Below are 22,710 nucleotides of genomic sequence, written 5' to 3'. Positions count from 1 at the left end.
AGAAGAGCAGTTATATCACATGTACATGGAGGCTTTTGGGAAACATCTTGAAATCTTCAAAAATTTATAGGCTGAAAGCAAGAAAAGAGAAGGAAACAATGCGCGTACGGAGTGTGTTGATGATAGGGAACATGATACGACGAAAAAGATAAGAAATCTCCAAGCGAACCTCAGACAATTTCAATATTAGAGAAGACTTTCCTTTGAACAGGTCAGCCACTCCTCAATTTTTTTGACATCTTTCAAGTCATTCATGGAAGTTTTTTCCTCTATGAGTTCTTGCTCTTCGTCTGAATCATATGTCATGAACCATTCATGCTTGGATATCGCTTTTTCGCATGGTGCGTACCCATCAGAACGCAACCAGCTGAAGATGTTACGCGTAGCATTCTCTGAAATGGCCTCTTTTTCATGATTCAACCCTTTCCACACAACAGGGACTGTACACTGAGCTTTTCGTATACTCGGCTGACCCTGAATTCCGTGCGGACATAGTTGTAATGATGGGAGTTTTAGTTCTCCTTCTGTGCAGTCCCAGACAAACTCTTGATATTGAAGTCCATGGCCTTCACAATGCTCGTGGACCTTGACTTCGAGATCGACGTCATCCTTGGGGGTTTTTCCAAAAGGTTTCCATTGGCAGATCGGCGTTCGAGTATGGTTCTTGGACTGGCATAGGAAAAGTAAACGACATTCGTCGGCGCGCTGTATATATCCGTTAACTGTAAGCGGCCTAGACACAGGTTGCTGTATGAATGATTGGATTGTCCCAGTCCACGCCGCGGAGTCAAGGTCGATCGGTATCTGTCCATATTTTACATCCTGCAGGAGTTTCGGTTGAAGACCTAAGATGGCACTGCCTAGCCAGATGCACGCTACCTCGGGTCTTCTCTCCATACACATGCGCCCAAAAATCGACAGCTTTTCTCCAGCCAGTGATTCGATAGCAGCGAGCGTTCCTTGTAGCCAGGGTGTTACAGCGTTACATTCTATACTAGGTTCGTAAAATATGCTGAGGAGTAGGGGTCGTATTCCATTAGTGTTGCAGCTTAACGTGAGAAGTCTATCGAGATATTGCCCCTCAAGTGTCGCCTGGGGTAGTAAAAAATCGTTAATACTATCAATCGGGCCCTCGATAGATGCTCTCTGTGAGCTGAAATTAGGAGGCGGCAACTGCAGTGTTTTACCGGCCATATACGGGAGCAGGAGGACAGCAGCTAATGCGGCATGGCTTTGATCGACGATGTTGTGACGTGTACAAAATCTACTCAGAAAGCCGAAAGCTTCTGAGAATGTTGAAATTGAGTCCTGCCAGTGTGAAGTATCTGTCTTCGGATAGAGTAGAAATTGGGAGTTCGATTCGACACGAATCGACCATGGTGACGAAAGGGAGGATCGAATACTAGCTTGCCAGCCCTGGCCTTTTGCCAAAACGGCAGCCCACCATCGAACTTCTTTTGGACTTGCCGGACCGATATCCAGGACAATGAAATGCTGGGGGTTGTTGGATATTGTTGTTGCGTCGTAGTGCTTTGCTAGGTTGTTGGTGTAGGTGAGAGAGCAAGCAGGAGACATGATTTCCGCCCAACGAGCCGATAGGATGTATGTCCACGCCAACACAAGGACTGTTACATAGTCGTTCTGAGAATTAAACCACGAAGTGGAATACGAATCAGTTGGAGCCAAATCGGAGATCGAAAGCAGAACTGGGTCCTTCACCGCGACCTCGAGCTGTACTCGACGCCGAAAAGAAGGAATACAGCGAGCGCATTTTGCTGGTAAAGATCCCCAGGTAGAGAATCCAGAGGCAGTTAATCCGTTAGAGTGCTCTTCGAGCTCGAGGCTCTGTGGGAAGGTCGGCAAGAGAGGAAACGTGTTTTTCGTAAAAAAGCAGTGACTAGGAAGCTTCGCATCTTTAACGATGAGAGAATACAGTTGAGCCCAGGTTTCGAAGCCAGCCGCATAGGTGTTTCGGAATTGTTTTTCGCTTATCCGAACTTCATCGTCCATCGTCTTGAATAAGAAATGAGGTTGAGAGAGCATCAGAAAACATTAGGGAGGAAGACCGCTTAGATATTGCAAAGTCTATATATCCTAGTAGCTTGAGACCAATGCGGAAGCCCACAAAATGATAATCACCTTGCCGAATCGAGACTACCCCTCCTAACGCTCAGACCCCACAACATTTGTCTTTCATCCTAAGCGCGTTATCCCCTTTGCGTCAAACATGGAGCACTCGTATGGATGGTCGGTACACCCCTTGCAAAGCACATATTCATTCCTCGAGCCTTGATGACCGCCTGCCTGGCAAACCTTAAATTTCTTCCGACAGCCACGGGCTTCGCATGTATAATAGTTGTGCTCGTTGTTCGCATGCTCGCACACGGTGCATACCCCTGTCGCTCCAGAACTAGCTGACATTTGTTCGGCGGTTTCTTAGGTTGCTTCTATCTCAATTAACAAGGTCCACAATTATACATGGATTCTACCAACATGCTATCAAGATTGTAGAGATAAGGTGCTCTTGCGTTGGAGCACTTGTGGATGCAGACAAGCAAATGGCAGTTATGTCCTGTGTGATCGAAGATGGAATTTGCTAAATATCTTGTACTAGAGTGCTCATCGCTCTATTTATAAATTCTGAAAAGCCTTGTTCGATCGAAGGCGCGAAGCATGTCACTCTACCCGTGTGGTGATTCCAACTATGCCTAACTAGCTAATACCAAGGTAAGCATTCTGTGCGGCATGCCTTAGTATAGCATTTTGTTCCGCGATATTAGCCGTTTAAGACAGAAAGAATTGGCCAACCTGCAACATGCGAAGAAGTGAATATGAGAGTTATAGCTTGGCATAGCATGACTTTTCGCGTTTCTGCAGTTGCAGGTTTCATCGCTTGAGAAGACTAGAGCCCATTAGCTCTAGTCGAACGGGTAAACTCATGCTATGCATCTCGCTTCGCTTTTCTTCACTTTACTTGCCCTTACTTCACTTTTCTTCGCTTCACTTTTCCTTACTTTACTTCTCTTCGCTTCGCTTTCATCTGCTTATATTTCTTCTACTTCGCTTCTCTTCATTTCTCCTCACTTCTCTTCGAAATTCTCACCTTCTCTCATACTGGTAATTCGACACTCACAGCATGTTCGAAGACAATTCTTTCTATGCAGAAATAGAAAGTACGAGACTCGCTTTCGAAAAGCTTGCGTACAAGAAGCCTTTAACCGATACCATTGAACGAGTCAATGTTCTTCTACAGGAAAATGAATCGGCCTGGAGCAACTTGTCTGGTGGATACCGAAGTATGCGAAAGCGTGCGCATAGCCTTGCTATAGATATTCGTAAGGAGTTAGGTCCTGAAGTATTGCTATGTGTTATCTTAGTAGCAAAGTCGGTCAGCAATATGGCAAAACTGAGAAACAATGGCAACCTCATGGACAGACTTAAACAATGGTGGACTACGGCTTCACATCCTTCATCACTTACTAAAGCCGCCAGTGCACTGATCGTAGGGCATCATCCGACTAAAATCAGTGTTTGTGAAGAACCTCCAGTCGAAGCAGCTACTGTTGGACAACACGCAACTACTATCAAACAAGATGCGGCAGATACCCTTGGTACGTTTGTCTTTCTTATCGTTGTCTAAAACTAAACTTTGATAGAGAAAGCGTTGAAGTTTGCGGCCCAAAACATTCCGAATCTTCAGGATCGAGAAGATTGGCTCACCTCTGCCGCCGCTCATACCCGTCTGCTGAGGCTGTTAAGCCGTTCAGAGGATAATCCTTGGGATGCCTTCACTAGAACAGTGCAGTGGTTTGACCTGATTCATCTTGGCAGTTATCTTGGAGTCTACCTTTCGAACGGCATACAAGAAAGTTGCATGAGGAAAGCAGAAGAACAGAAGGGTTTAAGGTTTACTGATACTGTGCGCCTACTCCCTCCATCCGAACAGCATGACGACTTTGGGTTGGAGATCTGGCTTTGTTTACCACTCGGGGAATCAATTGCGCAGCAAGTAAACTACATGACGTCGATCGAGGAGTGGAAGACCATACTAGGGAACTACCTATATGGGGCGATGCTAGAAAGCAGATTCAGGAAGTCGGAAGAGGACAGGAACATATCACGCACTAGCGCCGCTAGGATCTCATTTCCTAATGGCAAGGACCTTAATCATGATAGCAAACTGGCAATATTAATTAGTTTCGAAAAGGGTACTGAAATATGGTCGAAAGCATATCCTAAGTAGCAGCCTTTTTAGCTAATCTGAACTTCATCTGGTAAACAATCGCACTTTGCCCTTCAAGAAGAGTAACGTCGCGTGCGTCTATATCGGTCTTTTGCGGTTTCATGACCTTCACGCCAACATGTACCATGCCATTACCAGCTTCCCAAGACATAGATCTGTCATGATCGACTGCTTCAAATGTGTGATAGTGTATGTATTCGTAATCTCCGTTGGTGGTTTGGTCTTTCTAACAAAAAGTTCATTAGATAGACGTTGGAAAGTGTGCTGAGGAGTTGATCCTACCTCAGGCATTAGCGTAAAGTTGCGAATCGCACAACCTGATTGACACTAAGATCTTCCAACGGCCGATGCTTAAGTAGACGGATGTTTTTAACGTGTGCCAAAGCGAGAACCAGCTAAGTTGTAGGATAATCGTCGGACAATCCGCGACAAAGCAGCTCTTCCTGGTAGACACAAGGAGCAACGAAGCAGATGCTTCGAAGGTTCGAGTGGTAGTGATTTAGGTCTGTCGGAACGATAGCTATGAGATGCGCAATATGAGGTTAGCATAGTCTAAAGTATAAATAAGATCGCTTACTTTATGCGATGGTTGTAAGACTACGTTAGGTGTATAGGTTGACGGGTGGCTATGTAAGAGAACACATGTGTGTACACGCATTCGAGTTGGTGCCCAAAAAAGATCATATGAGAGTTTCTCAGGCGGCGACAGCCCCACCTTCCGAATGCGCAAGGTCACGTGCAATGTTTAGATGCATGACCTCGGAATGAGTGTAGGGGCCATTCGTGGATTTAGTGTTCTTGCCTTAGAGAATACGATTTATCTGTGATTAATTACGATTGGATCGTGGGATTGATTTGAAATGGCGTGATTACTGCGTTGGACAGGTCTCACTCGACGCTAAGACCATCAAACGCAAAGGGCAGGCATAGGATGGGCCGCTTGATCCTGGTGTGCTTCGCTTCGCTCTACTTTGTTTTACTTCGCTCTGCTTTGCTTCGCTTCGCTCTTAATTGCATACTTTCGCCATCGTGTACCATCAATACCAGCATCAATATTACATTTTCGTTGGACACAAGAGTTTCCTAATATGTAATCGTTATAGTTACTATTGGGAAAGAAAAGATCTAATACAGAGAAAAATTATCTTACCTCTACTACTCTTACGTTGTTGTCTTGGGGTTTCTCTACGCTGTACACATATCGTAGTGGATACTCATACTCAAATAACCATTTTTAGAAGTAATAAGTAACGTGCATGTTGGGGAGCAGGCTAATGCGCGAATAGCTTATGCGTACTGGCATGTTCGCCGCCTCAATTCACGCTGAGGCCCGATTTAGTCTGCAAGCTCCTTCTTTTTTGCAAGCATCTGTACATCTAAGATGCGACAGTAGAGAACTTAAGTCTTGGTGTGGTCCAAGGATATGGCACTCGCTTACCGCTTTTGAATACGGCTGATCGTAACAACGTGCAGGGGAAGTGTGGTCATAGGCAATGGAAGGAGAGTGAAGCGTGCGTAGGGTCGTAGGTATTAATATAAATGACCGCGGTGAACATCCAGTTCACCAGTTTCTTGAAGCCACTTCTTCTCGCCTTGATTGCCACATTCCCTTTGCTCAGGCTATCTCTCTTCTAAAACCTTCAACCCCTCAACATCTTCAACACCCTTGATATCCGGTTCATTTTCATCACCCTTCAGTACAGTGCTCACCAATACGTTTCGCACCTTTTCTGCGGCCTTTGCTGTACGTGATGAATTTCTTTTAGGACTGAGACAGTATCTGGATTGGTCCAAGGCTCAGCTGCTCTATGATAGGTGAAGCATCCAAATCCAAATTAGTAGAGTCGGAGCAACGGTTGTTTCTTTTTAGCACAGACTAACTTCAATAGCAATCTTCGTCGAGCCACTATGTCCAACTCTCAAGAACCAACCCAACAGAATATCAATCCGCCAGCGGGCCAGTCTGCTACTTCACAGCAGCCTACCCCTCCTAATAGCCGTGACCAACCCCCAAATAGAGCTCCTAACCTTCATCCTTCCTACACAACAGCAGATTTAGGACTACGGAGCGACAGTACCCAGGCGCACCTAACTAGTAGCGACAAGCGTGTAACAAATGGTGTCTAATTATCTTATCCGAGATGGTGGGATTATCGAGGTGTACAATGCTATCTTTCGTTAGCTGGCTAGTGGTAGGTGTTTATCCGACAGCGCCGGAAAGAATCGATTTCGAGGTTACTCAGCTATTTAAGCGCATAAACGCTGCGCACGTGATGGTGAAAATACTAAAATTGTAATGGGGCGAAAATGCACGTGATAAGCTGCTTTAGTGTTCCTAGCTACTGCAATCTGGGGGTTATTGGTGCCAAGTTTTCGGAGCGAGGCCGGCTCCAGACGTGCACGGCCACTTCCCACATAGCACTGCATCTAACATACGGTTATGTTCCTTGGTATAAGACCTCGCTGGATGCACTTTAACGCGAACGTTGCCAGTTGCACTTTTATGCACTTACAAAATGGCTCTTTATGAAGCTGGCGAACCATCGACCCAAGCGGATATCGGAGCGCGATTACTCGCGAAACTTGTAGAAGCACCAGCTTTGCAAAATCGTCTCAAGGAGATTGCACCGCTCCTAGGATCTCAATCACATCTACAGGGCATAACGAAGCTGAAAGACGGGGTTTTTGCATACAGGTGGATCTCAGAATTTGATTGTCTTCGCACCGATATCCTCAACAGCGTAAGCCAATAGTCAAGGTAGATTTCTGCAAGTAATGACAACGTTCAAGGGATATAAAGACAACATAGCCGAAACAGGCGCAGTGATCCGAGAGCCGAAGCCGAACGAACATACGTATCCCCGGGCTGCGGTACTACTGCTTCACAAAGCCAGACTTCACACAAGTGTTGACGAAATATTTCTCCTTCAATGCCTTCCTGTAGATACGGAAACACACAGAGCGATTATTCGTCGCATCCTAGAGATCGACCCCACGTTAAAACCTGCCAGCATTACAGATATGAACACGAAGCTTCTTACGCAAAGTCTCACACTCCCTAAAATAAAAAGCGAGGCACTATTGCAGTCAGACTCGCTTTGCCTGGTACTACAGAATGTCAGTTTGGAGATGGTCCCGCCGCTAGCTCCTTTCCTTCTCGTTCCCCGTCTCACATCTAAAGTCGAAGTAGCATAACCAGGCTTGGTAAAAGAAATCCCGTGCGTCAGAACTTTTGAATCTGTAGCTGAATTAATTCAAGTTTTACCAAAACAATAGCTTGTTTCAACATGTCCTAACAAATCTGACAACCCATAAGAAGGCAAGTTCGTGTCCTTGTCATAGTCAGCTCGATTAACGGATGATATTGCGGACCACTGGCCTACCTCTATATCTTCTGAGATCGGTAAGAGGTCCCCGCGTGTCTCTACAAGAGAAGTTGGGCTAACTCTCTCATGCTCTGAATTGCTTGCCCCTTCGAACAGTGGTGCCAGATTGTAATGTTCTCGATGAATGGAGGGGTCTGTTGAGTAGTGTTGACTCTCTTCTTGGGTTGTACCTCCATTACTTTCTGGTATCAAGATTGGGCATACCTTCGGGGACTGCAGGCATATGTTGCTGGAGATTTTTCGTCTTTTGGCAGTGTTTGCTATCGTTTCGATAGAGTCTTCAGACGGCTGCTGACCGCATAGGGAAATTTGGTAGGAGGGAACCGGCTCTTTCAGGCTATGTATAGCTCGACAGGAGGAGGATGCGGCATCCGTCTGAGACTCGGGTTCTATTCGTGATTGTGGAAGACTACAATTAGCTTGTGGGTTTGGGCTTTGCGGTTGGATATCTAAAGGAAAGTCAGCGGTAGGTGGAGCGTTCTTGATGCATAATCTAGCTTACTAAAGATTTTGCTCAAGAAATGAAGGATAGTCAGTACTGGTTCTAAGTACAGTTGTGAGTCCTTGATTAATTCTTCACTTAACCAGTCTAACATAGAGACACTGGGATGGAGCTTGTTCTTCCACAAAATCTCGTATCTGGTAATGTTAGCACAGTAGTGTAAAAGATAAATGGGCACATACTCGGTTGTCTTTATAGAACGAGCAGCTGTGATGACCAAACCAGGCGCTCGATTGAACATCAGGGTGATGACATTGCCCTGAAGTATGCATCTATCGATCTGTTTTCGCTTTGAATCCTGGACCTTGGCATCGAAACTATCGAAGCCCGGTTCTAAGGCTAACACCATCTGTTTCTTGATACGTGCGGTAACCTCGGAAGTTCGCCGTTCTAAGCAACTATTCCACCAGGTAGCGAGGATCATCTTGTGGAATGGTAGATGGAGACCCCCAAGTGTCTCTGCTTTGATGATAGTTTGGTATGACCATTGTCCAGGAGACGAATAGTTGATCTGGCCGAAGATAGTATTCCAATCAGAAAGCAATACTTTCAAACTCTGGTCGTCTTTATGTCTTGACTTCCACTGCTCCAAAGTCTTTGTTGAGAGCTTCCGACAAAACTCTTTCAACTCTTCGTCCGAAGAAAGTGGTTTGGACCTTTTCCCGGAGCTGATTTTTTTGAAACTGCCACTGCTGCTAACACTGTGGTATGTGTATTCATCTCCACCGAGGCTGGCATGGATTCCCTCCTCTAGTTCGTTTGCCGTGCTGTTGAATGCTTCTGCGTTTCTCTGCTCACGACTAAAAGGGTTTCCGAGCAAGTCATTGCTATTCTCTTGTTGTGTGTCCGCTGAACCGCTGTTTTCTGCAAACCAGAATGTTGTTTGGCTGGTACTAGTCTCAGACAGAAATGGCACTACTGGTATGCGTTGCTGGTGAACCGGGTTGATCTGAATCCTCCTTTGATCAGCAATTCGATGCAGAAAGATAATGATTGGTCCAGTGTTCGTCTGTATCGTGATAGAACCGTTAGGAGATGCACTGCACTGGAATTCTGGGCCAACGATGACGGTACATTCAAGCCCCGACGTACCCGGCAAAACAGGTGTAGCCATTGTGAGTTGGGAATCAATAGGCACAATTCTGGTTTGTTGTAATATAGTTGTCGAAAGTTACTCCCGGTGCCAAGAAGGATTCAGACATCGTGTCGGGAATTGTCTTGGCTGTCTAAAATATCACTAGCTTGAATGCGCCTATCACCTAGTGCTCATACCTCCCTGTCGTATCACACCTTAGAGCACATTGCATGCACCTGCATGATCCAAGCATTAGTAGTTCAAATCCCGCATTTAGTGCAAGTAATGAGTGCCGCGCGTTGTCCTCGCTATTGATAGCTATCCGAGGATTGGACTAATGCAAGGATGGCAATGTCCATACGAAGGTCCCGGGCGGCCACCTGAGGGCCTCACCCACGCATCCGTTAGGGAAGCTGCCTCAGCAACAAAGCTCCCCTGTGCGATCCGAACACCACAAGAATTCCTTTCATGCAGAAAACGCCTCGAACCCACATTGACATGCCCCACTTCCTGGTCCCGGTCTTGTGGCTGATAGATCCATATATCATGTACCCTTCTTGCAAGACTAAGGCGTCTTTCTGTGTATTGCCTCACCGCTCTTATGTCCTTCACCGGTTGCCTTCTTTCGAGCTCGATCTACTGAAAAAATGGCTCAAGGTTCTGCAGATGCATCTCTGGTATGTGATTTGTCACTATCTCTTTATCCAGATCTCAAAGGACGAAAAGAGTTGGCCTTTCATTCTAATGTTTCATAGGACCGACCTCGCAAAGAGGACCAGTCACTGAAAAAGGACCTTGTCATCTACCCTGATTGTGAGATACTTTTTTTTAACCTATCATTAGGATTTCAGTATACATAAATGTTAACATGTCATAGCGGACGGGAAATACCAATGCAGGCGTTGCCCAAAACGCTTCCTCTGCCACGAGCCATATCAATACCACGCAACGAAGCACGGTGACACCATCGAACATATTTACATCGAATCCAAGCAGTTGAAATCATATATCAAGGCCTTTCATGGTGTTTGTTGCCGTCGCAGTACCCACTATGTTCGAGTAACTATCTCGGAGTCCTTGGGATACAACTCTGAGATACGGCACATAGACGAAGAACAGGAGTTAACCTTTGAAGAATTCCTTGAAAAAGATTTCAATGCTACAAAACCGTACAAAGAAACATTGGAAAGTATGGTAGAGTTACAAAGGCAATGTTGCAGGTCGACTCACGATACAACCGTAGTAAGGACTTTGAGACATTCATTTTTGAACATATATCTGATTCCATGCAGTCAGGCCCTAAAAAATTGTTCAATTGGGTGCGATCATGCTTTGCATGTGTTCCAACCCCGAGGCGTTCTTGGTCTAGTCGTTGGACACCAGACAAGAGACCGACATCACTTTATTCGTCAACTAAGACTATTACTGCCAGTAATGGGCAAGATACGGTTGCAGATGATCCAACCTCAACTGCAAGCTGGCCTAGTACACCAGACACAAGGCTGACTTCTCTCTATCCATCGATAGAAGCCACCGATGCCAACAACGGGCAAGATCTGGTTGCTAATGATCCAACCTCAATTGTAAGCTGGCCTACTCCTACGTATGCTACTCCTAGCCAATTACTTATACTACCTTTCCAGGCAAAAACTGTTCTTCCTGAGAATCTATCTGGAATCATCGCTGTACGTTCTTTCTACTCGACTTCGAATGGTGTTCGCGGCCACAAGGCACTTGTCGCAACCCAGTCAGATACTGTAATGCTCTTACAGCGAGTGGATCTTGACGCGCTTCTTTCACACGAGCGCATCATGAATCAACTACAAAACATTGTTGGTGGACAGGCTTTCAGGGAGTTGTTGAAGTTTCAGGAGAAGCGTATGGATATTCTTGAGCCTGTTTATTGCGGTATCCTACCAGATGATTTGCCAATCGGGGTAGGCGAAGAGCTTTCGTTAGAGGAGTGTTCTCCAACGCTTTTGGCCCATGTCAACAATTGTATTCATATCTAGATCATTCTGTAATATCATTACATTTTCCTTGGTGTTATACCCCTTTTTAAGGAACATTGTATATGGCATCCTGTACGGGTGTCCTCTGACTAAATTGGAAAATTGATATTGTTAATTGCTGGAAGTGGGTGATAGCTGAATACTGGTTACACTATGTCTTGATTCCGATTATTCAGGCAGAACATCGGCCCATTTTGTCCCAAGCACCCCTTGAAACGTATTATAGTGACAAATGGTTAAGGCAAGAAGGATGTGATGTGGAGACAGGTGGCATCTCCCTACTGATTTGGGCAATGAACATGGAGCCAATTACTTTTACATCTAGCCGATAAGTGCCTAAGCTCTTTAGAGAGCTCTGGTTTATTAACCGTGTACACATGCTAGCATTATATCCCCCTTTTATAAGTTGCACTTCCTCCCGCTTTTCATTCATCGTAACTATCATTGATTGCTGTGTCCTAACAACACTACGTTCTATCTTTCAAAGAAATTCGAACAAATCTCTAGTTCATTACAGACACCTAACATCTCTAAAATTCGGCTATATCGTACCCTTTGTTTTTGGGCGAGATGGATTATCAACGTCATTCGAACCAACAACAGCACCACCAAAATCACGCCTACCAAGAAACACGCCAAACCTCAAGATATCGAACCTCCAAAGCTTGCAATCGATGCCGTGAACGCAAGCAGAAATGCAATGGAGAGTCTCCATGCAACAGATGTCATGAAGACAATGGAAAATGCGAATATATCCAGACACCACCAACTGCGTATAGTACCCTCCGCCTCCTCACAGTTTTATACTAACTTCCATTAGTCAAGAGATGACACTTTTCAAGATACACAATCTCGTCGATGATACAAACAATCAAGTTTCCAATTTTTCTGGCCGGCTAGAGGCATTTGAAATAAATTTTTCCCATACACATCTCACACTCTATGATCCTGAGCCAGAAGGTATATCGGAAGCATTTTCGAGCGAAAAAATTCGACAGCTATTCGATGTCTATCTTAATCACGTTCATGTCCTCTATCCAATTTTCGACAAGCCTTGGGACATATACGTTCATTTTCAAGATGACATGAGTCGCACAGCAGAGCGGAACAACCTTGTCGAAACAAGCTTCGAAAATGCCCAGGCTTTACTGTTTCTTGCAATAGGAAGCTGTTTTCCAGATGCTGAGTATACAGGGGACTCTGATAGTAGACCAGGCATAATCTACTATGATTTGGCTCAATACATTCTCAAGCGTAAGTTTAGGGATCGAAGCATTGCTTCCGCGAAAACGTCAACTCTAGCTGCAATTTACACTAGCCAAAACGGAATGCTTAGTAGTAGCTTGATACACCTGTACGCTGCTCATTCCATATACGCAGATGTTGTCAAGAGGTGAGACGATTTATTCTTACCTAGAAAACTAGCCTAATAGCAAGCAGCTCGACCGCGAGAAAATGCCTCTCCGAGGAAGTAATGAGAAGCGTTGGGATATTCCAGATTCTTGCAAGGTTAGTTGGAATAATGAGTCTGAGTACCCGTCTGACTCTTTTCCTAGCGATTTTCATGATGGCGCCAGCATTAACTGTTCTATTTCTTACTCTAACGACTAGAGCACATTATTTCCTGGAAAGACGGTGGAAGAGCCCGATTATCATGTTTTTTGGACAAGGGTAATGCTCCAGATGGTACTCAAGGTTGCAAAGCGAATTCCACCGCCAGATTTTGCTTCAATCGAAAGCTTCGATGATGAACATCTGTGCGCTTTCACAAGCTCCGCAGAGTTCAAGATCAACATTATGGAGCAATGGAGATCAAGTATCATCCCACAATTGGCCTGGAATGATCAAGATCCACCGTCAACTATTCATTCAATGGCTTCGCTACGAGTAGAGTTCTACGGGGGTGTAGCTGCCTTGTTGTTGCCGTACATGAAATTTCTGAAATTTGTCGATCGAATAGAGGTTTCAGGGAAAGAACTATCCAAAGGCCAGCAAGGTATCATCGATATCATCTACAATTGGACGAGATATACTCTCTACAACATTATCGCTTTTGACTGTATCGGTGCAGTTGATAACCAAGCGTACAAGAAATTTCGGGGTATAAGCAGTAGTCTAGTAATCATGGGTAACCCTGTGAATACACTTCACATGTAAGTTAACTACTGTATTACCATGATGTGTATCCAATACTGATCATTCGCAGTAAATCCAAGGCGGTCCTTCTTTTTCAAGCTATCCGTTCGGCCCCATTTGGAAAACACATAGAAAGTCTACTGCAGCTTTCAGATGAAGATGTGAACTATCTTTACCAACACACAGTCGATAGATTGTCCAGGTTTCGACCAACTAGTCGAATTCTAACCCAGGATCTCGAACTCTTGAACATGCCCTGGCCACACATTAGCCCAATCCTTCAGTTGCGCCTAGCTGCAACATTGGCGGTATAGGCAAAACTCAATCCTTAGTACGCTCCTGGTCATTTTGTGTTTTGGAGTAATACATCCAAAAATTAGTTATAGTTCACTTGGTAACAGAAACTTGAATATATCTTCTCTGGCACTTATTAGAGACGTTATATGCTTTAGCGATGTCCCATCGGTGTAATCGAGTATACGAAAAAGAGGCTGAACCTAAATGGGGCTTCTACTGCCAACAGGTATCTCATTAAGTGTAGGTCCTTTGATTTTGTGTGTGCCTCAGTTAGCTGTCGCATTAAAAATCACGACCTATCTCTTAAGTCCGAAAGTATGTATATTTAAGGTTCTCTATTCACTAAATGTAGAAAACCCCTCACATTCTCATCTACTGCTATGTTCAATAAGGTCCAAGACGTCGAAGCTGCGTTGCAAACTATCAGTCAGGCGCCTATTGAATCGCTGCTTGTAAATACTCACCAGCTTTGCGAAGCAAACTCTGCTATTGCAAAGGCAATTTGTTACCTAAGCTCAAGGTTGTACGAAGAGACTGGGCAATTCAAACCCCAGTTTAACGATACAGGCAACTGCGCTAGTACTCAGGTTGAGCCTCCACCCATTTCAGAAGTCAACACCACACAAGGCAGTGACCAGGTAACGCTGCACCAGTACGGGTCTAGACATGACCTACCAGAGCATGCAATTGTGAGACTTGCACAGTACTGGGTTAAGAAGAGACTAGCGGGAACTAGTCTACTTAATATTGTAGATGAAAATAGGGTGTTGGATGATTTCCGCAAAGCTATAGTTTCAAGTACTCCTGTGTTTTTAGCACTGATGAGAAATATGAAGAAGAGAAGGTTCGCTACCAACTCGCAACGCTAAGGAATGCGCGTGTGATAGCTACTTCAAATATTAAGATTGCCGCTTTCGTTGTCTGTGCATATTAGTTGGTTAGGCCGTATGAACACGTCGACGGCTCTCCAAGGCTTTGCCCCTCAGCGGCCACTGGAGCAGTAGGCTGACCCAAATTAGATCAACTCAATAGAAGTGATTTGAGTTAATGTTCAACAGGATATGTGTCAAATATTGCAAGCGTCGTGGCGTTGAACGGCGAGGGGTTCGGTGCAGGCCTTTCACCGCTGGCTCAACGCCTAAATTAGTTGCCTAATTTCCCCTTGTTTAGCTCTAACCTTCCTGATTATTGCGCCACACAATCGGGAAGAATTTGAGATAAATTAAAGTATTTCCCGTTCCATCTATCGTGCAAATCCACTGATCCTAAGTTCTACAACGAGGACTATACATTACTCAACCAGATCTAGTACGAGCAAAATTTTCAACATGGAGCCCGCAGAAATCATAGCGTCTGTGAATCGGGAGAACGCAAAGTTACAGAACCAAAGTCATCAACTTCTCGGCGAGCTTCAAGAAACTCAGGACCAATTTTCCAAAGCGCGTACGCTAATTAGACGTTTAGTTAGGTTGCTTGCCTTATTCACTTAGGTAGCTCGCTTACTTGTGAACTACATTAACTTATGTTGCATGTCAAGAATGAAAGTAGCAGTCTAAAATCTGTACATTTGCTTTCTACTACAGAACCTGAAGAGTGGAATACAAGCTTAGCGCATCTCGCACAGGAGGTTCAGCCCAAAAGCAACCACACCATCGAACAAGACGTCGCACTACTAACAAAAGATAACTTATCGACACCCAACAACAAATATACCACATCCCAAGCAACCCCAAACACACGCCCTTAGCCTCTCTCCACCTGCTTCAGCTGAACCCACAACGGTCCCTTCTCCCAAACGATGAACACCCTCTGTTCATCCGGCCAGCCGTGACTTTTGGGCTGTAACACAAAGTTGAAGTTCCACACGAGACGAGCAAGAATAACCTTCATCTCGTTGTAGGCCAAATTCTTGCCGACGCAGTTCCGTGGGCCAAAAGAGAAGGGCTGGAGTGCTGCTTTCTTGTCGGCGTTAAACTGTGGGTCATGGTGAGGATGGTCAGGACCAAGCCAGCGCTCTGGGATGAAGGAGTCGGGCTGGACAAAGTTGTTGGGGTTGTGGTGGGTGGCCCACTGAAAGATTGTGACGATAGTCTAGAAGGTATTGTTAGCCATGGCTCAATTCGTCCTAAATAGCTTTGAGAGTCGACCCATTACATCCTTTCCTGGATGACGGACCGCAGACAATGTGATGTGGAGGGACTTACGCCTTTGGGAATATATTGACCGTTTACGTATTCACCCGGAGACACACGTGGAGGCGTCTCCACAGCGGCCGGATAAATTCGCAAAGTCTCCTCAATGCATGCGTGCAGGTATTTGAGTTGCGCAGTGGAAAGCATCGTTATATCCCTCTCAGTAGGGAAGGCCGTCCGAACCTCTTGTTGAAGCCTCTCAAGAGCCACCGGGTTTGTCGACAGGTAGTAGGTACAGCCCGAAAGTGTAGTAGCTGTAGTCTCGCTGCCAGCCACGAGGAAGCCTTCGGAGTTGCCCAAGATCTCTGCATGACTCATGCCCTTCTCGTCGTTGTGACGAAGAATGTACGTCATGAAGTCCTTCCGATCGTTAGGTGCTGGGCCAAGTGCTAGCCTTCGCTCTACTTTGTCGTGACTCATTTGCCTGTTATCAAGTCGCTTTTGCATGTCCTTCTTGGAGATCAGCAGCTTTACGATCCAACTCAGGTACGGCAACTTCATCAATGCTTGCATTTGAGAACCGGCTCTGATGCCAGCGAAGATCATCGTAACCCACGGATGATAATCGCTCTGGTCTAGGCAGTGAAACGACTCCCCCAAGGCCAGGTCTCCAACGATGTCGAAAGTCGTAAAGTTGTACCATCTGACAACGTCGGTTGGTATACGTTGCTCGGCGTGTTTCCGGAAATGATCAAAGAGCTTGTCAATATACTGCATGATCAGCGCCTCCTGTCCCTTAATTGCAGCATCCGAGAATGCATGTGCCACGATACGGCGTTCACGTCGGTGGTCCTCTCTATTGGCCGTGAAGATTGAAGTATAAGACGCGTCTCCGAGCTCGAAGAAGGGCTTCCATTTAGGAAATTCGGGTCGACCGCCACGACTGTGTCCATAGACCTCAGGCCATCCAATAGTTCCGTCGACGGATATCGAGTTAGGCCCAGTACGGACTATGTCACCGTACTTTTCATGGTGCTTCAGGACCTTTTTGGCGAAAATACCCAATAGATTGTTCTCAACGATATACGGGATTCCAGAAACTGCAAGGTGCTTCGGTCCCGGAATCTTGCGAAGAGGATGTAAGAAGAGCCGATAGACTGCAATGCCCAATGTACTGACGACGCTCTGCGGAATTTATTAGGAGGTAGCTGCATAATCGAAATGAAGACACGTACAATCTCGAGTAAAAGTAGCACAGCTGCTGCTGCCTGCTGATAGGACATCTCGATCGAAATAACGAAGATGCAAGTAAACGTAGAGTTTATTCGAGAGCTGCTTTGGAGACGGGGATCTTGGTCCTCGAATACACGGCGTGAGATGCAATGCGGATGTGTGTCGAATAATGGCCATATCACTTCGCACGGGAGGACGACATAATAGATACTCCGCGACGAAAACCCCCCTGGGTAGTTAGTTAGACTTCATACCCTGTCTCTTCATCAATGGCTTCCACAGACATGGATGATGCCTGCCAACGTTTCGCTTTGACATCTTGGGTGGACCCCTATCAGTACACAAGAAAGCGATTCAGTGGTGACGACCAGGCATAACGGTCGGATCTCAGTCATTCGCGGGGCGCTAGCCTCGATGAGTTACATCCGCCAAAACCTCCGCTGGGAATACTAGGGTCGGATCGCGACTGCTCCGGCTTCCGTCCTCAGCTACGCGCCGTTGCTCCCAACCGGATGTCGTTGCTAGCCATCCGGTCACGCCAAGCTTCTATCTCGATTCTACCTCACGATCGGCGTACCTACCTAGGTAATCTCTTGTGCCCAACGCCAAGCCGGTACGAAGGACGAATGTTGCCAGCTTCTAGACAACATGTTCGCTCCCGGACCAAACTTCGCGGCGCACAAGGTCGATTCAACCTTGCAGACCGGCAAAACTTCAGTCGGCCATGTCCTCAACGAACACAGGTCCTTTCCGTATTGGTAGAGGAGTGCGAAAGCCTCATCGGTACGTGCAAGGTCAAGTCCTCCTCTCTTGTCAACCTGACGGCGCGGATAGAGCATGTTTTCTTCCAGGCTTGCGTCACGCGAACCAGACTTGTCAACAATCAATCTAGATTGAGACCAATAATTAAGCTAGACTAAATACATAGATCAATCAAGCCAATCCAGTCTATATAAATTATCTTATCAATCAAGCTACACACACACACACAATTTATTTACGCCCGGCGGCCGAGCCGAAAGGGCTACTAAAGCTAGTCTAACTTTACACTTCTTATGCTAAGTACATCTCGGTCTCCTTAGCCCATCTATCTTCTTTGGCTCGCCTCTTCATGTAGCTTATCATCCAAGTCAGAGCCCTTACTCAATATCTTGGCACGTTTCTTCTCTATCCACTATCGTTTCTTATCAGGTGCTCGTGGGTTAGTATTGCTAGTGGCAGACTGGCTTAGAGTCGGCTTCTCCAAGAGATTCTCCAAGTGTTCAACGTCCTATCTTCGGCGGCTGAAGCGTTGTCTGCTGTCGGTTGCACGAGGCTGCTGATAAGTTCATGTTAGCATCTATAGTTTACCTAGTAGTTAGCTATTAGTTTGCATCAAGTCTTCGTGTTGCTATTGCGAATCGTATCGTCGCTCGCACTGCATCCATGTCTGGCGCCCATTTCGCGTCATCTGTCGCTGCTTTGCCGCCTAAGTAGAATGACATGTTTCCTCTGCTTATCTGCGTGCACTGCAGCATTTCTATTCGCTGTGTCGTCCACTTTCGGCAGCGGAACAGAAAATGCTCCACCGTCTCTGCTGCCTAGCCGCATTCGCATTGGTCTGTTGTTGATGCCTTAATTCGGTATTGATACGTGTTTAGCTGTGCCATGCCTATTCTAAGCTGGGCAAGCACGCTGCTCTCTTTCCGCGAGAGCCCGTCGTAGAGTTGCCGTATATGCTTTCCTGGCAGTGCTGCGTCGATTCGTTTAGAGTATGCTCCCACGTCTACTGGCACCTTCTTAGCTATGCCTTGCTTACGTGCTATGTTGTGCGTAGTTGATCGCATTCTAGGGAGCTGTGTCTGTGGCCTAGTGTTTAGTCTAGTTGCTATCTTCGCCTCTCGCTTAGCGAGGCTTGCGAGCTCACTCTCTTCGCTTACAGGTAGCCATAGCACTGTCACTATGTTACCGTCTCTTCTTAGTGTTTATACGGTTTTATAGAACTAGCTGATGTAGCCTTGCCCCAATTACTGGCGAGGTGCTCTGAGTGTGAGCACAGCGGCTTTGTTCCTTGTTATGAGCGCGATGCTGCGATACCTCAGCTTCGGCAGTCTGCTCAGTGCCTCGGCCATTGCTGCTAGCTCTGCCGAGTACAGGTTCTGTTCCTCTCTCTTGCCTAGTGTAATAGAGAAAGATTATTTTTCCTTATTCTGTATGCTGATCGCGCCCCCCAGTCCGATTACTCCGTTCCGTGCCGAGCTGCTTACGGCGATGCGTACCGCCCAGTTCATTTCTATCTCTTGTGCCGCGTTCTCCACTACAGTCTGCACTCTCTTCTCCCATGGTGCCAGGACGCCCGGTTAGATCGTCTCCATCTGCTCCATCTCTATGTCTTTAAGCGCTTCTGCCACCTGGAACAGCGGCGAGCGGTACTGTCTTCTGAACTTTCGCATCCGCGATGTGTTTCTTCGCAATGGGTTGGTCTCAGGCAGCGCATGGATGTCGGTCCACAGCTTGACTGCCCGCTTCCAGAACCGCTCATATGCACTTGGGATGTGCGCCTCTGCCTCTACTACCCACGTTGCCACCGTGCGGAATGTCCCGACGATCGCTTGTGCTCCTATTCTTTGCACCCTATTGATAGGTCTCACAAGCTTGTCTTTATAGGCGTGCATCCACACGTTCGACGCGTAGTCCACTGTCGGCGCGACCGTTGCCGTGAACAACTGTCGTGCCACTATAGGTGAGAGCCCGCGCAGCCTTCTAAGTTCTAATGCTGCTTCCAGTCCCTTTGCGGCTGCTCTTGCAATATGCTTATAGTACTTAAGCCTGGCGTCCATAAGCACGCCGAGTATCTTAACGTGGTCTTTAGGCGAGACGCTCTGCCCCTTAATTATAAAGAGCTCAGTAGCACTCTTATACGCCTTGCGAGTAAAGTAAATAACAGCTATCTTTTCTACTTTAAACGTCGCTCCACTTCTCCGTTCCCAGTCCAGTGCGTCTTAGATAATGGCGTTAATGCCCTCCCTGTTACTTTACGCCGTCGGGCCGGTAACCCACGCAGTGAAGTCATCAACGAACGCGATCGCGCCTCCATACGTGTCGATAGGTCGTTGTACGAGATCGGCGTTGAAGAAGAGAAACAGAATTAGCAATAGCAGAGATCCTTGCGGCAGACCTGCTTATAGCAGTTCTTAGACCTTAGAAGCCTGTCCGTTGACCTAGATTGACGCTATGCGCTCTGAGCAGAATGCTTCTATCCACTTCAGCAGCTTCTATGGTATCCCTCGTGCTTTCATCCTCTACAGTAGTCTCTTCTTACACACCCCGTTGTACGCTCCTTTAACATCAAAGCTAATTAGGCTAACTATCCGCCGGCCCCGCCACGCAGTATAAATCTATTCCTAGAGCAGCACTAGTGCTTACTCAGCTGATCGCTGCTTACGCGCTCCAAAGTAGTTAGTAGGCAGAAGTCCATAGGTTTCCACCATATGCGAAATCCTCTCTACCACCACCAACTCTAGCACTTTGCCTAGCGTAGCCAACAGTAATATCGGCCTCCACGCCTTTACGACAGTATAGTCTTCTTTACCTAGCTTCTTAAGCGGTATAATCCTGGCGTGTCTCTATTAGCTAGGCAGCACTCCCTCCTCTAGCGACTGTCAGAATAACGCAAGCACATAGTCCTTTACTACTAGCCAGACCTGCTTCCATACTATAACTAGCAGTCCGTCGTCTCCAAGTGCTTTCCATGACTTAGCGGCGTGCAACTGCCTTTCTACCTCCTCGAGCGTGATGATCGGCATTTTCACAGGTACTCTCTATGGCCTGGCTCCTTCGTCGTCGATACTGCTAGGAAGCGGAGGGAAAAAGGTGCTAAGCAACTCCTCCGCTTACTCTTCAAAGTCACTCGTGGTTGTCCCGTCTATTCTGCGGAGTGCTGGAACTGTCCCGAACGCCTCGTTCCCCGCCTTCAGATACTTAGCCGCGTTCCAGATATTATCATTGTCCGCTAGGAAGTCATCCTAGTGCTTTCTCTTCTGCTGTCGAATAGCATCATAGTACTGCTTCGACGCTCCCTTTGCCATCTCTTCTAGGTCCGGCTAAGCAACCCCTGTTCGTCTCACGGCTCTCGCTCAGTTCCTCCAGTGCGTATAGATGCGGCGTAGCTGTGTCAGGTCCTGCGTCCACCACCTCTTTGCGTACGGTAACGGCTTAGCCCTAGGTGTTAGTGCATGCACCGCCTCTAGCACCACCACCATCAGTCTGTCGGTCCTCTGCTGCGTCGTGCCCGCTGGCGGAGTCCCGCTAAGCGCTCTAGCGATCCTATCGTTAATTGCTTTCCACGGTGCGTTCTTGAGCAGAAGCCGCTCTTGCTGCTGCGCCACTAGCACCGAGCTGTCAAAGACTGTTTCGATCATTCGGTGGTCAGAGCCGTGTTCGGTGTCGTGGGCGGCGCATCTCAGCACCGTGTCTGCCTGCTCTTTTGACGCTAGCACTAAGTCGATTGTCGTCTCGTAGTCTCCGCACTGCCATGTCTTGGTCCCTCGCGGGAGCAGGCTGCTGAGCGCGTGTTCTGTCATCAGATCGATGATCGGGTCTGCCTCGCCCTGTCTGACCAGCGTCACATCTTCTCCTCCCCACAGCTGGTCGTGCTGATTGAAGTCGCCAGCTAGTACAACGTCCACCACCGTATCGGCCCTTCGTCTCGCCTCCGCAATCACTCTATCTATCTTTTTGCATGCGTCTCGCAACGCCTGCGGGTCTCCTCCTGGTATGTATACCGACACCACCAACACCCGACGCTCGTGTAGCCGGATGATCGCTGCTGTCAAGTCCGGCGACTCTACCCGTACCTGTTCTGCCTCTACCTCTCTGTTCACCCACAGCATGCTCCGTATCGGCCACCTTCCTTCTCGCCAGGTCGATGGCACCATCTTGGTCCACTTGTGGTGGAGCATGGGCGTCGTCAACAGCCGACCCTGGATCCTCCGTGCATGCGGCTCCTGGATAGCTACCACCGCCACGTCTTGCAACTCTTCGTCGTTCATCAAGCTATCATGTACTTCGCCTTGCTTTCTAACATTAAGCTGAACTATGCGGAATGCTCTATTCATGTTGAGGCGGGTATAGCATCCGACAGTTTCTGCTGAACGACTCGTGCGGTCCTCCGCACAATACGCACTTCATTACTGCTTCGCTGCAGCTCTTGTGGTGGTGGCCCTCTTTGGCGCATCTCCCGCATCTCTGCGCCTTTCGGCACTGAAACGCTTTGTGGCCGAGCTCCTGGCAGTTGTAGCACTGCCCTGGCCGTGGTCGCTGCTCAAATGCGCTTGTTGTGCCGGACTCCCCGCCCGCGTGGAAGAAGCCTTCTGCGATGAGTCTCCTTGCGTCACTTTTCTTAGTCACGTACACCACCATAGATCCGTACGCCTTGGGGACATCTCTCTTGCTTAGCCACGCAATCTTGGCGACTGTTGTTCCATTCTCTTCTCCAAAAGCTTCTGCTGCTCCCGCTCTAATCTCATCTTTCTCGTCCAGCACTGCTGTTCTCTTAACGTTGTCTATCTTGACTGGGTAGAGCTCATCGCGCAACACGCGCGAGCCTGCGCCAATCTTCTCTGCTGCTCTCTTGACTAGCTGGTGCTCGTCTTCGTCTCTGCACGCGATCCTGATCCGGCTCTGCGTCGCGTGGTCGACGGTGACCGCCCGGCA

The 22,710-nt window shown here is 47.2% G+C and overlaps 12 protein-coding genes across 12 annotated transcripts; 8 read left to right on the top strand and 4 right to left on the bottom strand.

Moving 5' to 3' along the window:
• Positions 1–186: 186 nt before the first annotated feature.
• On the bottom strand, positions 187–2,010 carry COCSADRAFT_197610 (uncharacterized protein; the record flags this gene model as incomplete). The annotated part of the gene is made up of 3 exons (XM_007699478.1): positions 187–1,048; positions 1,199–1,308; positions 1,486–2,010. 3 exons carry the CDS (start codon positions 2,008–2,010, stop codon positions 187–189), a joined length of 1,497 nt encoding a protein of 498 aa, XP_007697668.1.
• A 973-nt stretch (positions 2,011–2,983) lies between these two features.
• COCSADRAFT_294748 (uncharacterized protein) lies at positions 2,984–3,757 on the top strand. Its single transcript, XM_007699477.1, has one exon. It carries the CDS (start codon positions 3,137–3,139, stop codon positions 3,638–3,640), a length of 504 nt encoding a protein of 167 aa, XP_007697667.1. The 5' UTR covers positions 2,984–3,136; the 3' UTR covers positions 3,641–3,757.
• A 194-nt stretch (positions 3,758–3,951) lies between these two features.
• COCSADRAFT_197608 (uncharacterized protein) lies at positions 3,952–5,271 on the bottom strand (the record flags this gene model as incomplete). The annotated part of the gene is made up of 2 exons (XM_007699476.1): positions 3,952–4,469; positions 5,263–5,271. The coding sequence occupies 2 exons, from the start codon at positions 5,269–5,271 to the stop codon at positions 4,236–4,238; spliced, it is 243 nt and encodes an 80-aa protein (XP_007697666.1). The 3' UTR covers positions 3,952–4,235.
• An 804-nt stretch (positions 5,272–6,075) lies between these two features.
• On the top strand, positions 6,076–6,478 carry COCSADRAFT_34672 (uncharacterized protein). Its single transcript, XM_007699280.1, has one exon. It carries the CDS (start codon positions 6,152–6,154, stop codon positions 6,368–6,370), a length of 219 nt encoding a protein of 72 aa, XP_007697470.1. The 5' UTR covers positions 6,076–6,151; the 3' UTR covers positions 6,371–6,478.
• Positions 6,479–6,759: 281 nt separating this feature from the next.
• On the top strand, positions 6,760–7,438 carry COCSADRAFT_169056 (uncharacterized protein; the record flags this gene model as incomplete). Its single annotated transcript, XM_007699475.1, has 2 exons — positions 6,760–6,984; positions 7,034–7,438. 2 exons carry the CDS (start codon positions 6,760–6,762, stop codon positions 7,436–7,438), a joined length of 630 nt encoding a protein of 209 aa, XP_007697665.1.
• A 315-nt stretch (positions 7,439–7,753) lies between these two features.
• Positions 7,754–9,245, bottom strand: COCSADRAFT_179451 (uncharacterized protein; the record flags this gene model as incomplete). The annotated part of the gene is made up of 3 exons (XM_007699474.1): positions 7,754–8,079; positions 8,133–8,268; positions 8,314–9,245. Coding segments are annotated over 3 exons (1,392 nt in total), but the record flags the coding sequence as incomplete, so codon positions are not given.
• A 1,247-nt stretch (positions 9,246–10,492) lies between these two features.
• On the top strand, positions 10,493–11,252 carry COCSADRAFT_353075 (uncharacterized protein; the record flags this gene model as incomplete). Its single annotated transcript, XM_007699473.1, has 2 exons — positions 10,493–10,789; positions 10,850–11,252. 2 exons carry the CDS (start codon positions 10,493–10,495, stop codon positions 11,216–11,218), a joined length of 666 nt encoding a protein of 221 aa, XP_007697663.1. The 3' UTR covers positions 11,219–11,252.
• Positions 11,253–12,829: 1,577 nt separating this feature from the next.
• COCSADRAFT_84328 (uncharacterized protein) lies at positions 12,830–13,668 on the top strand (the record flags this gene model as incomplete). The annotated part of the gene is made up of 2 exons (XM_007699472.1): positions 12,830–13,371; positions 13,425–13,668. Coding segments are annotated over 2 exons (786 nt in total), but the record flags the coding sequence as incomplete, so codon positions are not given.
• Positions 13,669–14,052: 384 nt separating this feature from the next.
• COCSADRAFT_56948 (uncharacterized protein) lies at positions 14,053–14,418 on the top strand (the record flags this gene model as incomplete). The annotated part of the gene is made up of 1 exon (XM_007699451.1): positions 14,053–14,418. A coding segment is annotated over one exon (366 nt), but the record flags the coding sequence as incomplete, so codon positions are not given.
• A 761-nt stretch (positions 14,419–15,179) lies between these two features.
• Positions 15,180–17,351, bottom strand: COCSADRAFT_188512 (uncharacterized protein). Its single transcript, XM_007699471.1, has 3 exons — positions 17,019–17,351; positions 15,856–16,968; positions 15,180–15,742 (listed from the first exon to the last, which is right to left on the bottom strand). Exons 1-3 carry the CDS (start codon positions 17,064–17,066, stop codon positions 15,395–15,397), a joined length of 1,509 nt encoding a protein of 502 aa, XP_007697661.1. The 5' UTR covers positions 17,067–17,351; the 3' UTR covers positions 15,180–15,394.
• Positions 17,352–20,024: 2,673 nt separating this feature from the next.
• COCSADRAFT_34668 (uncharacterized protein) lies at positions 20,025–20,397 on the top strand. The gene has a single exon (XM_007699279.1). The coding sequence runs from the start codon at positions 20,230–20,232 to the stop codon at positions 20,389–20,391; it is 162 nt and encodes a 53-aa protein (XP_007697469.1). The 5' UTR covers positions 20,025–20,229; the 3' UTR covers positions 20,392–20,397.
• Positions 20,398–21,366: 969 nt separating this feature from the next.
• COCSADRAFT_34667 (uncharacterized protein) lies at positions 21,367–22,454 on the top strand. The gene has a single exon (XM_007699278.1). The coding sequence runs from the start codon at positions 21,814–21,816 to the stop codon at positions 22,087–22,089; it is 276 nt and encodes a 91-aa protein (XP_007697468.1). The 5' UTR covers positions 21,367–21,813; the 3' UTR covers positions 22,090–22,454.
• The last annotated feature ends 256 nt before the right edge of the window (positions 22,455–22,710 follow it).

The sequence above is a fragment of the Bipolaris sorokiniana genome, assembly GCF_000338995.1.
Source record: "Bipolaris sorokiniana ND90Pr unplaced genomic scaffold COCSAscaffold_4, whole genome shotgun sequence".
NCBI classification, from domain to species: Eukaryota; Fungi; Ascomycota; class Dothideomycetes; order Pleosporales; family Pleosporaceae; genus Bipolaris; species Bipolaris sorokiniana.
This window is presented reverse-complemented; position numbering and strand designations above follow the sequence as displayed.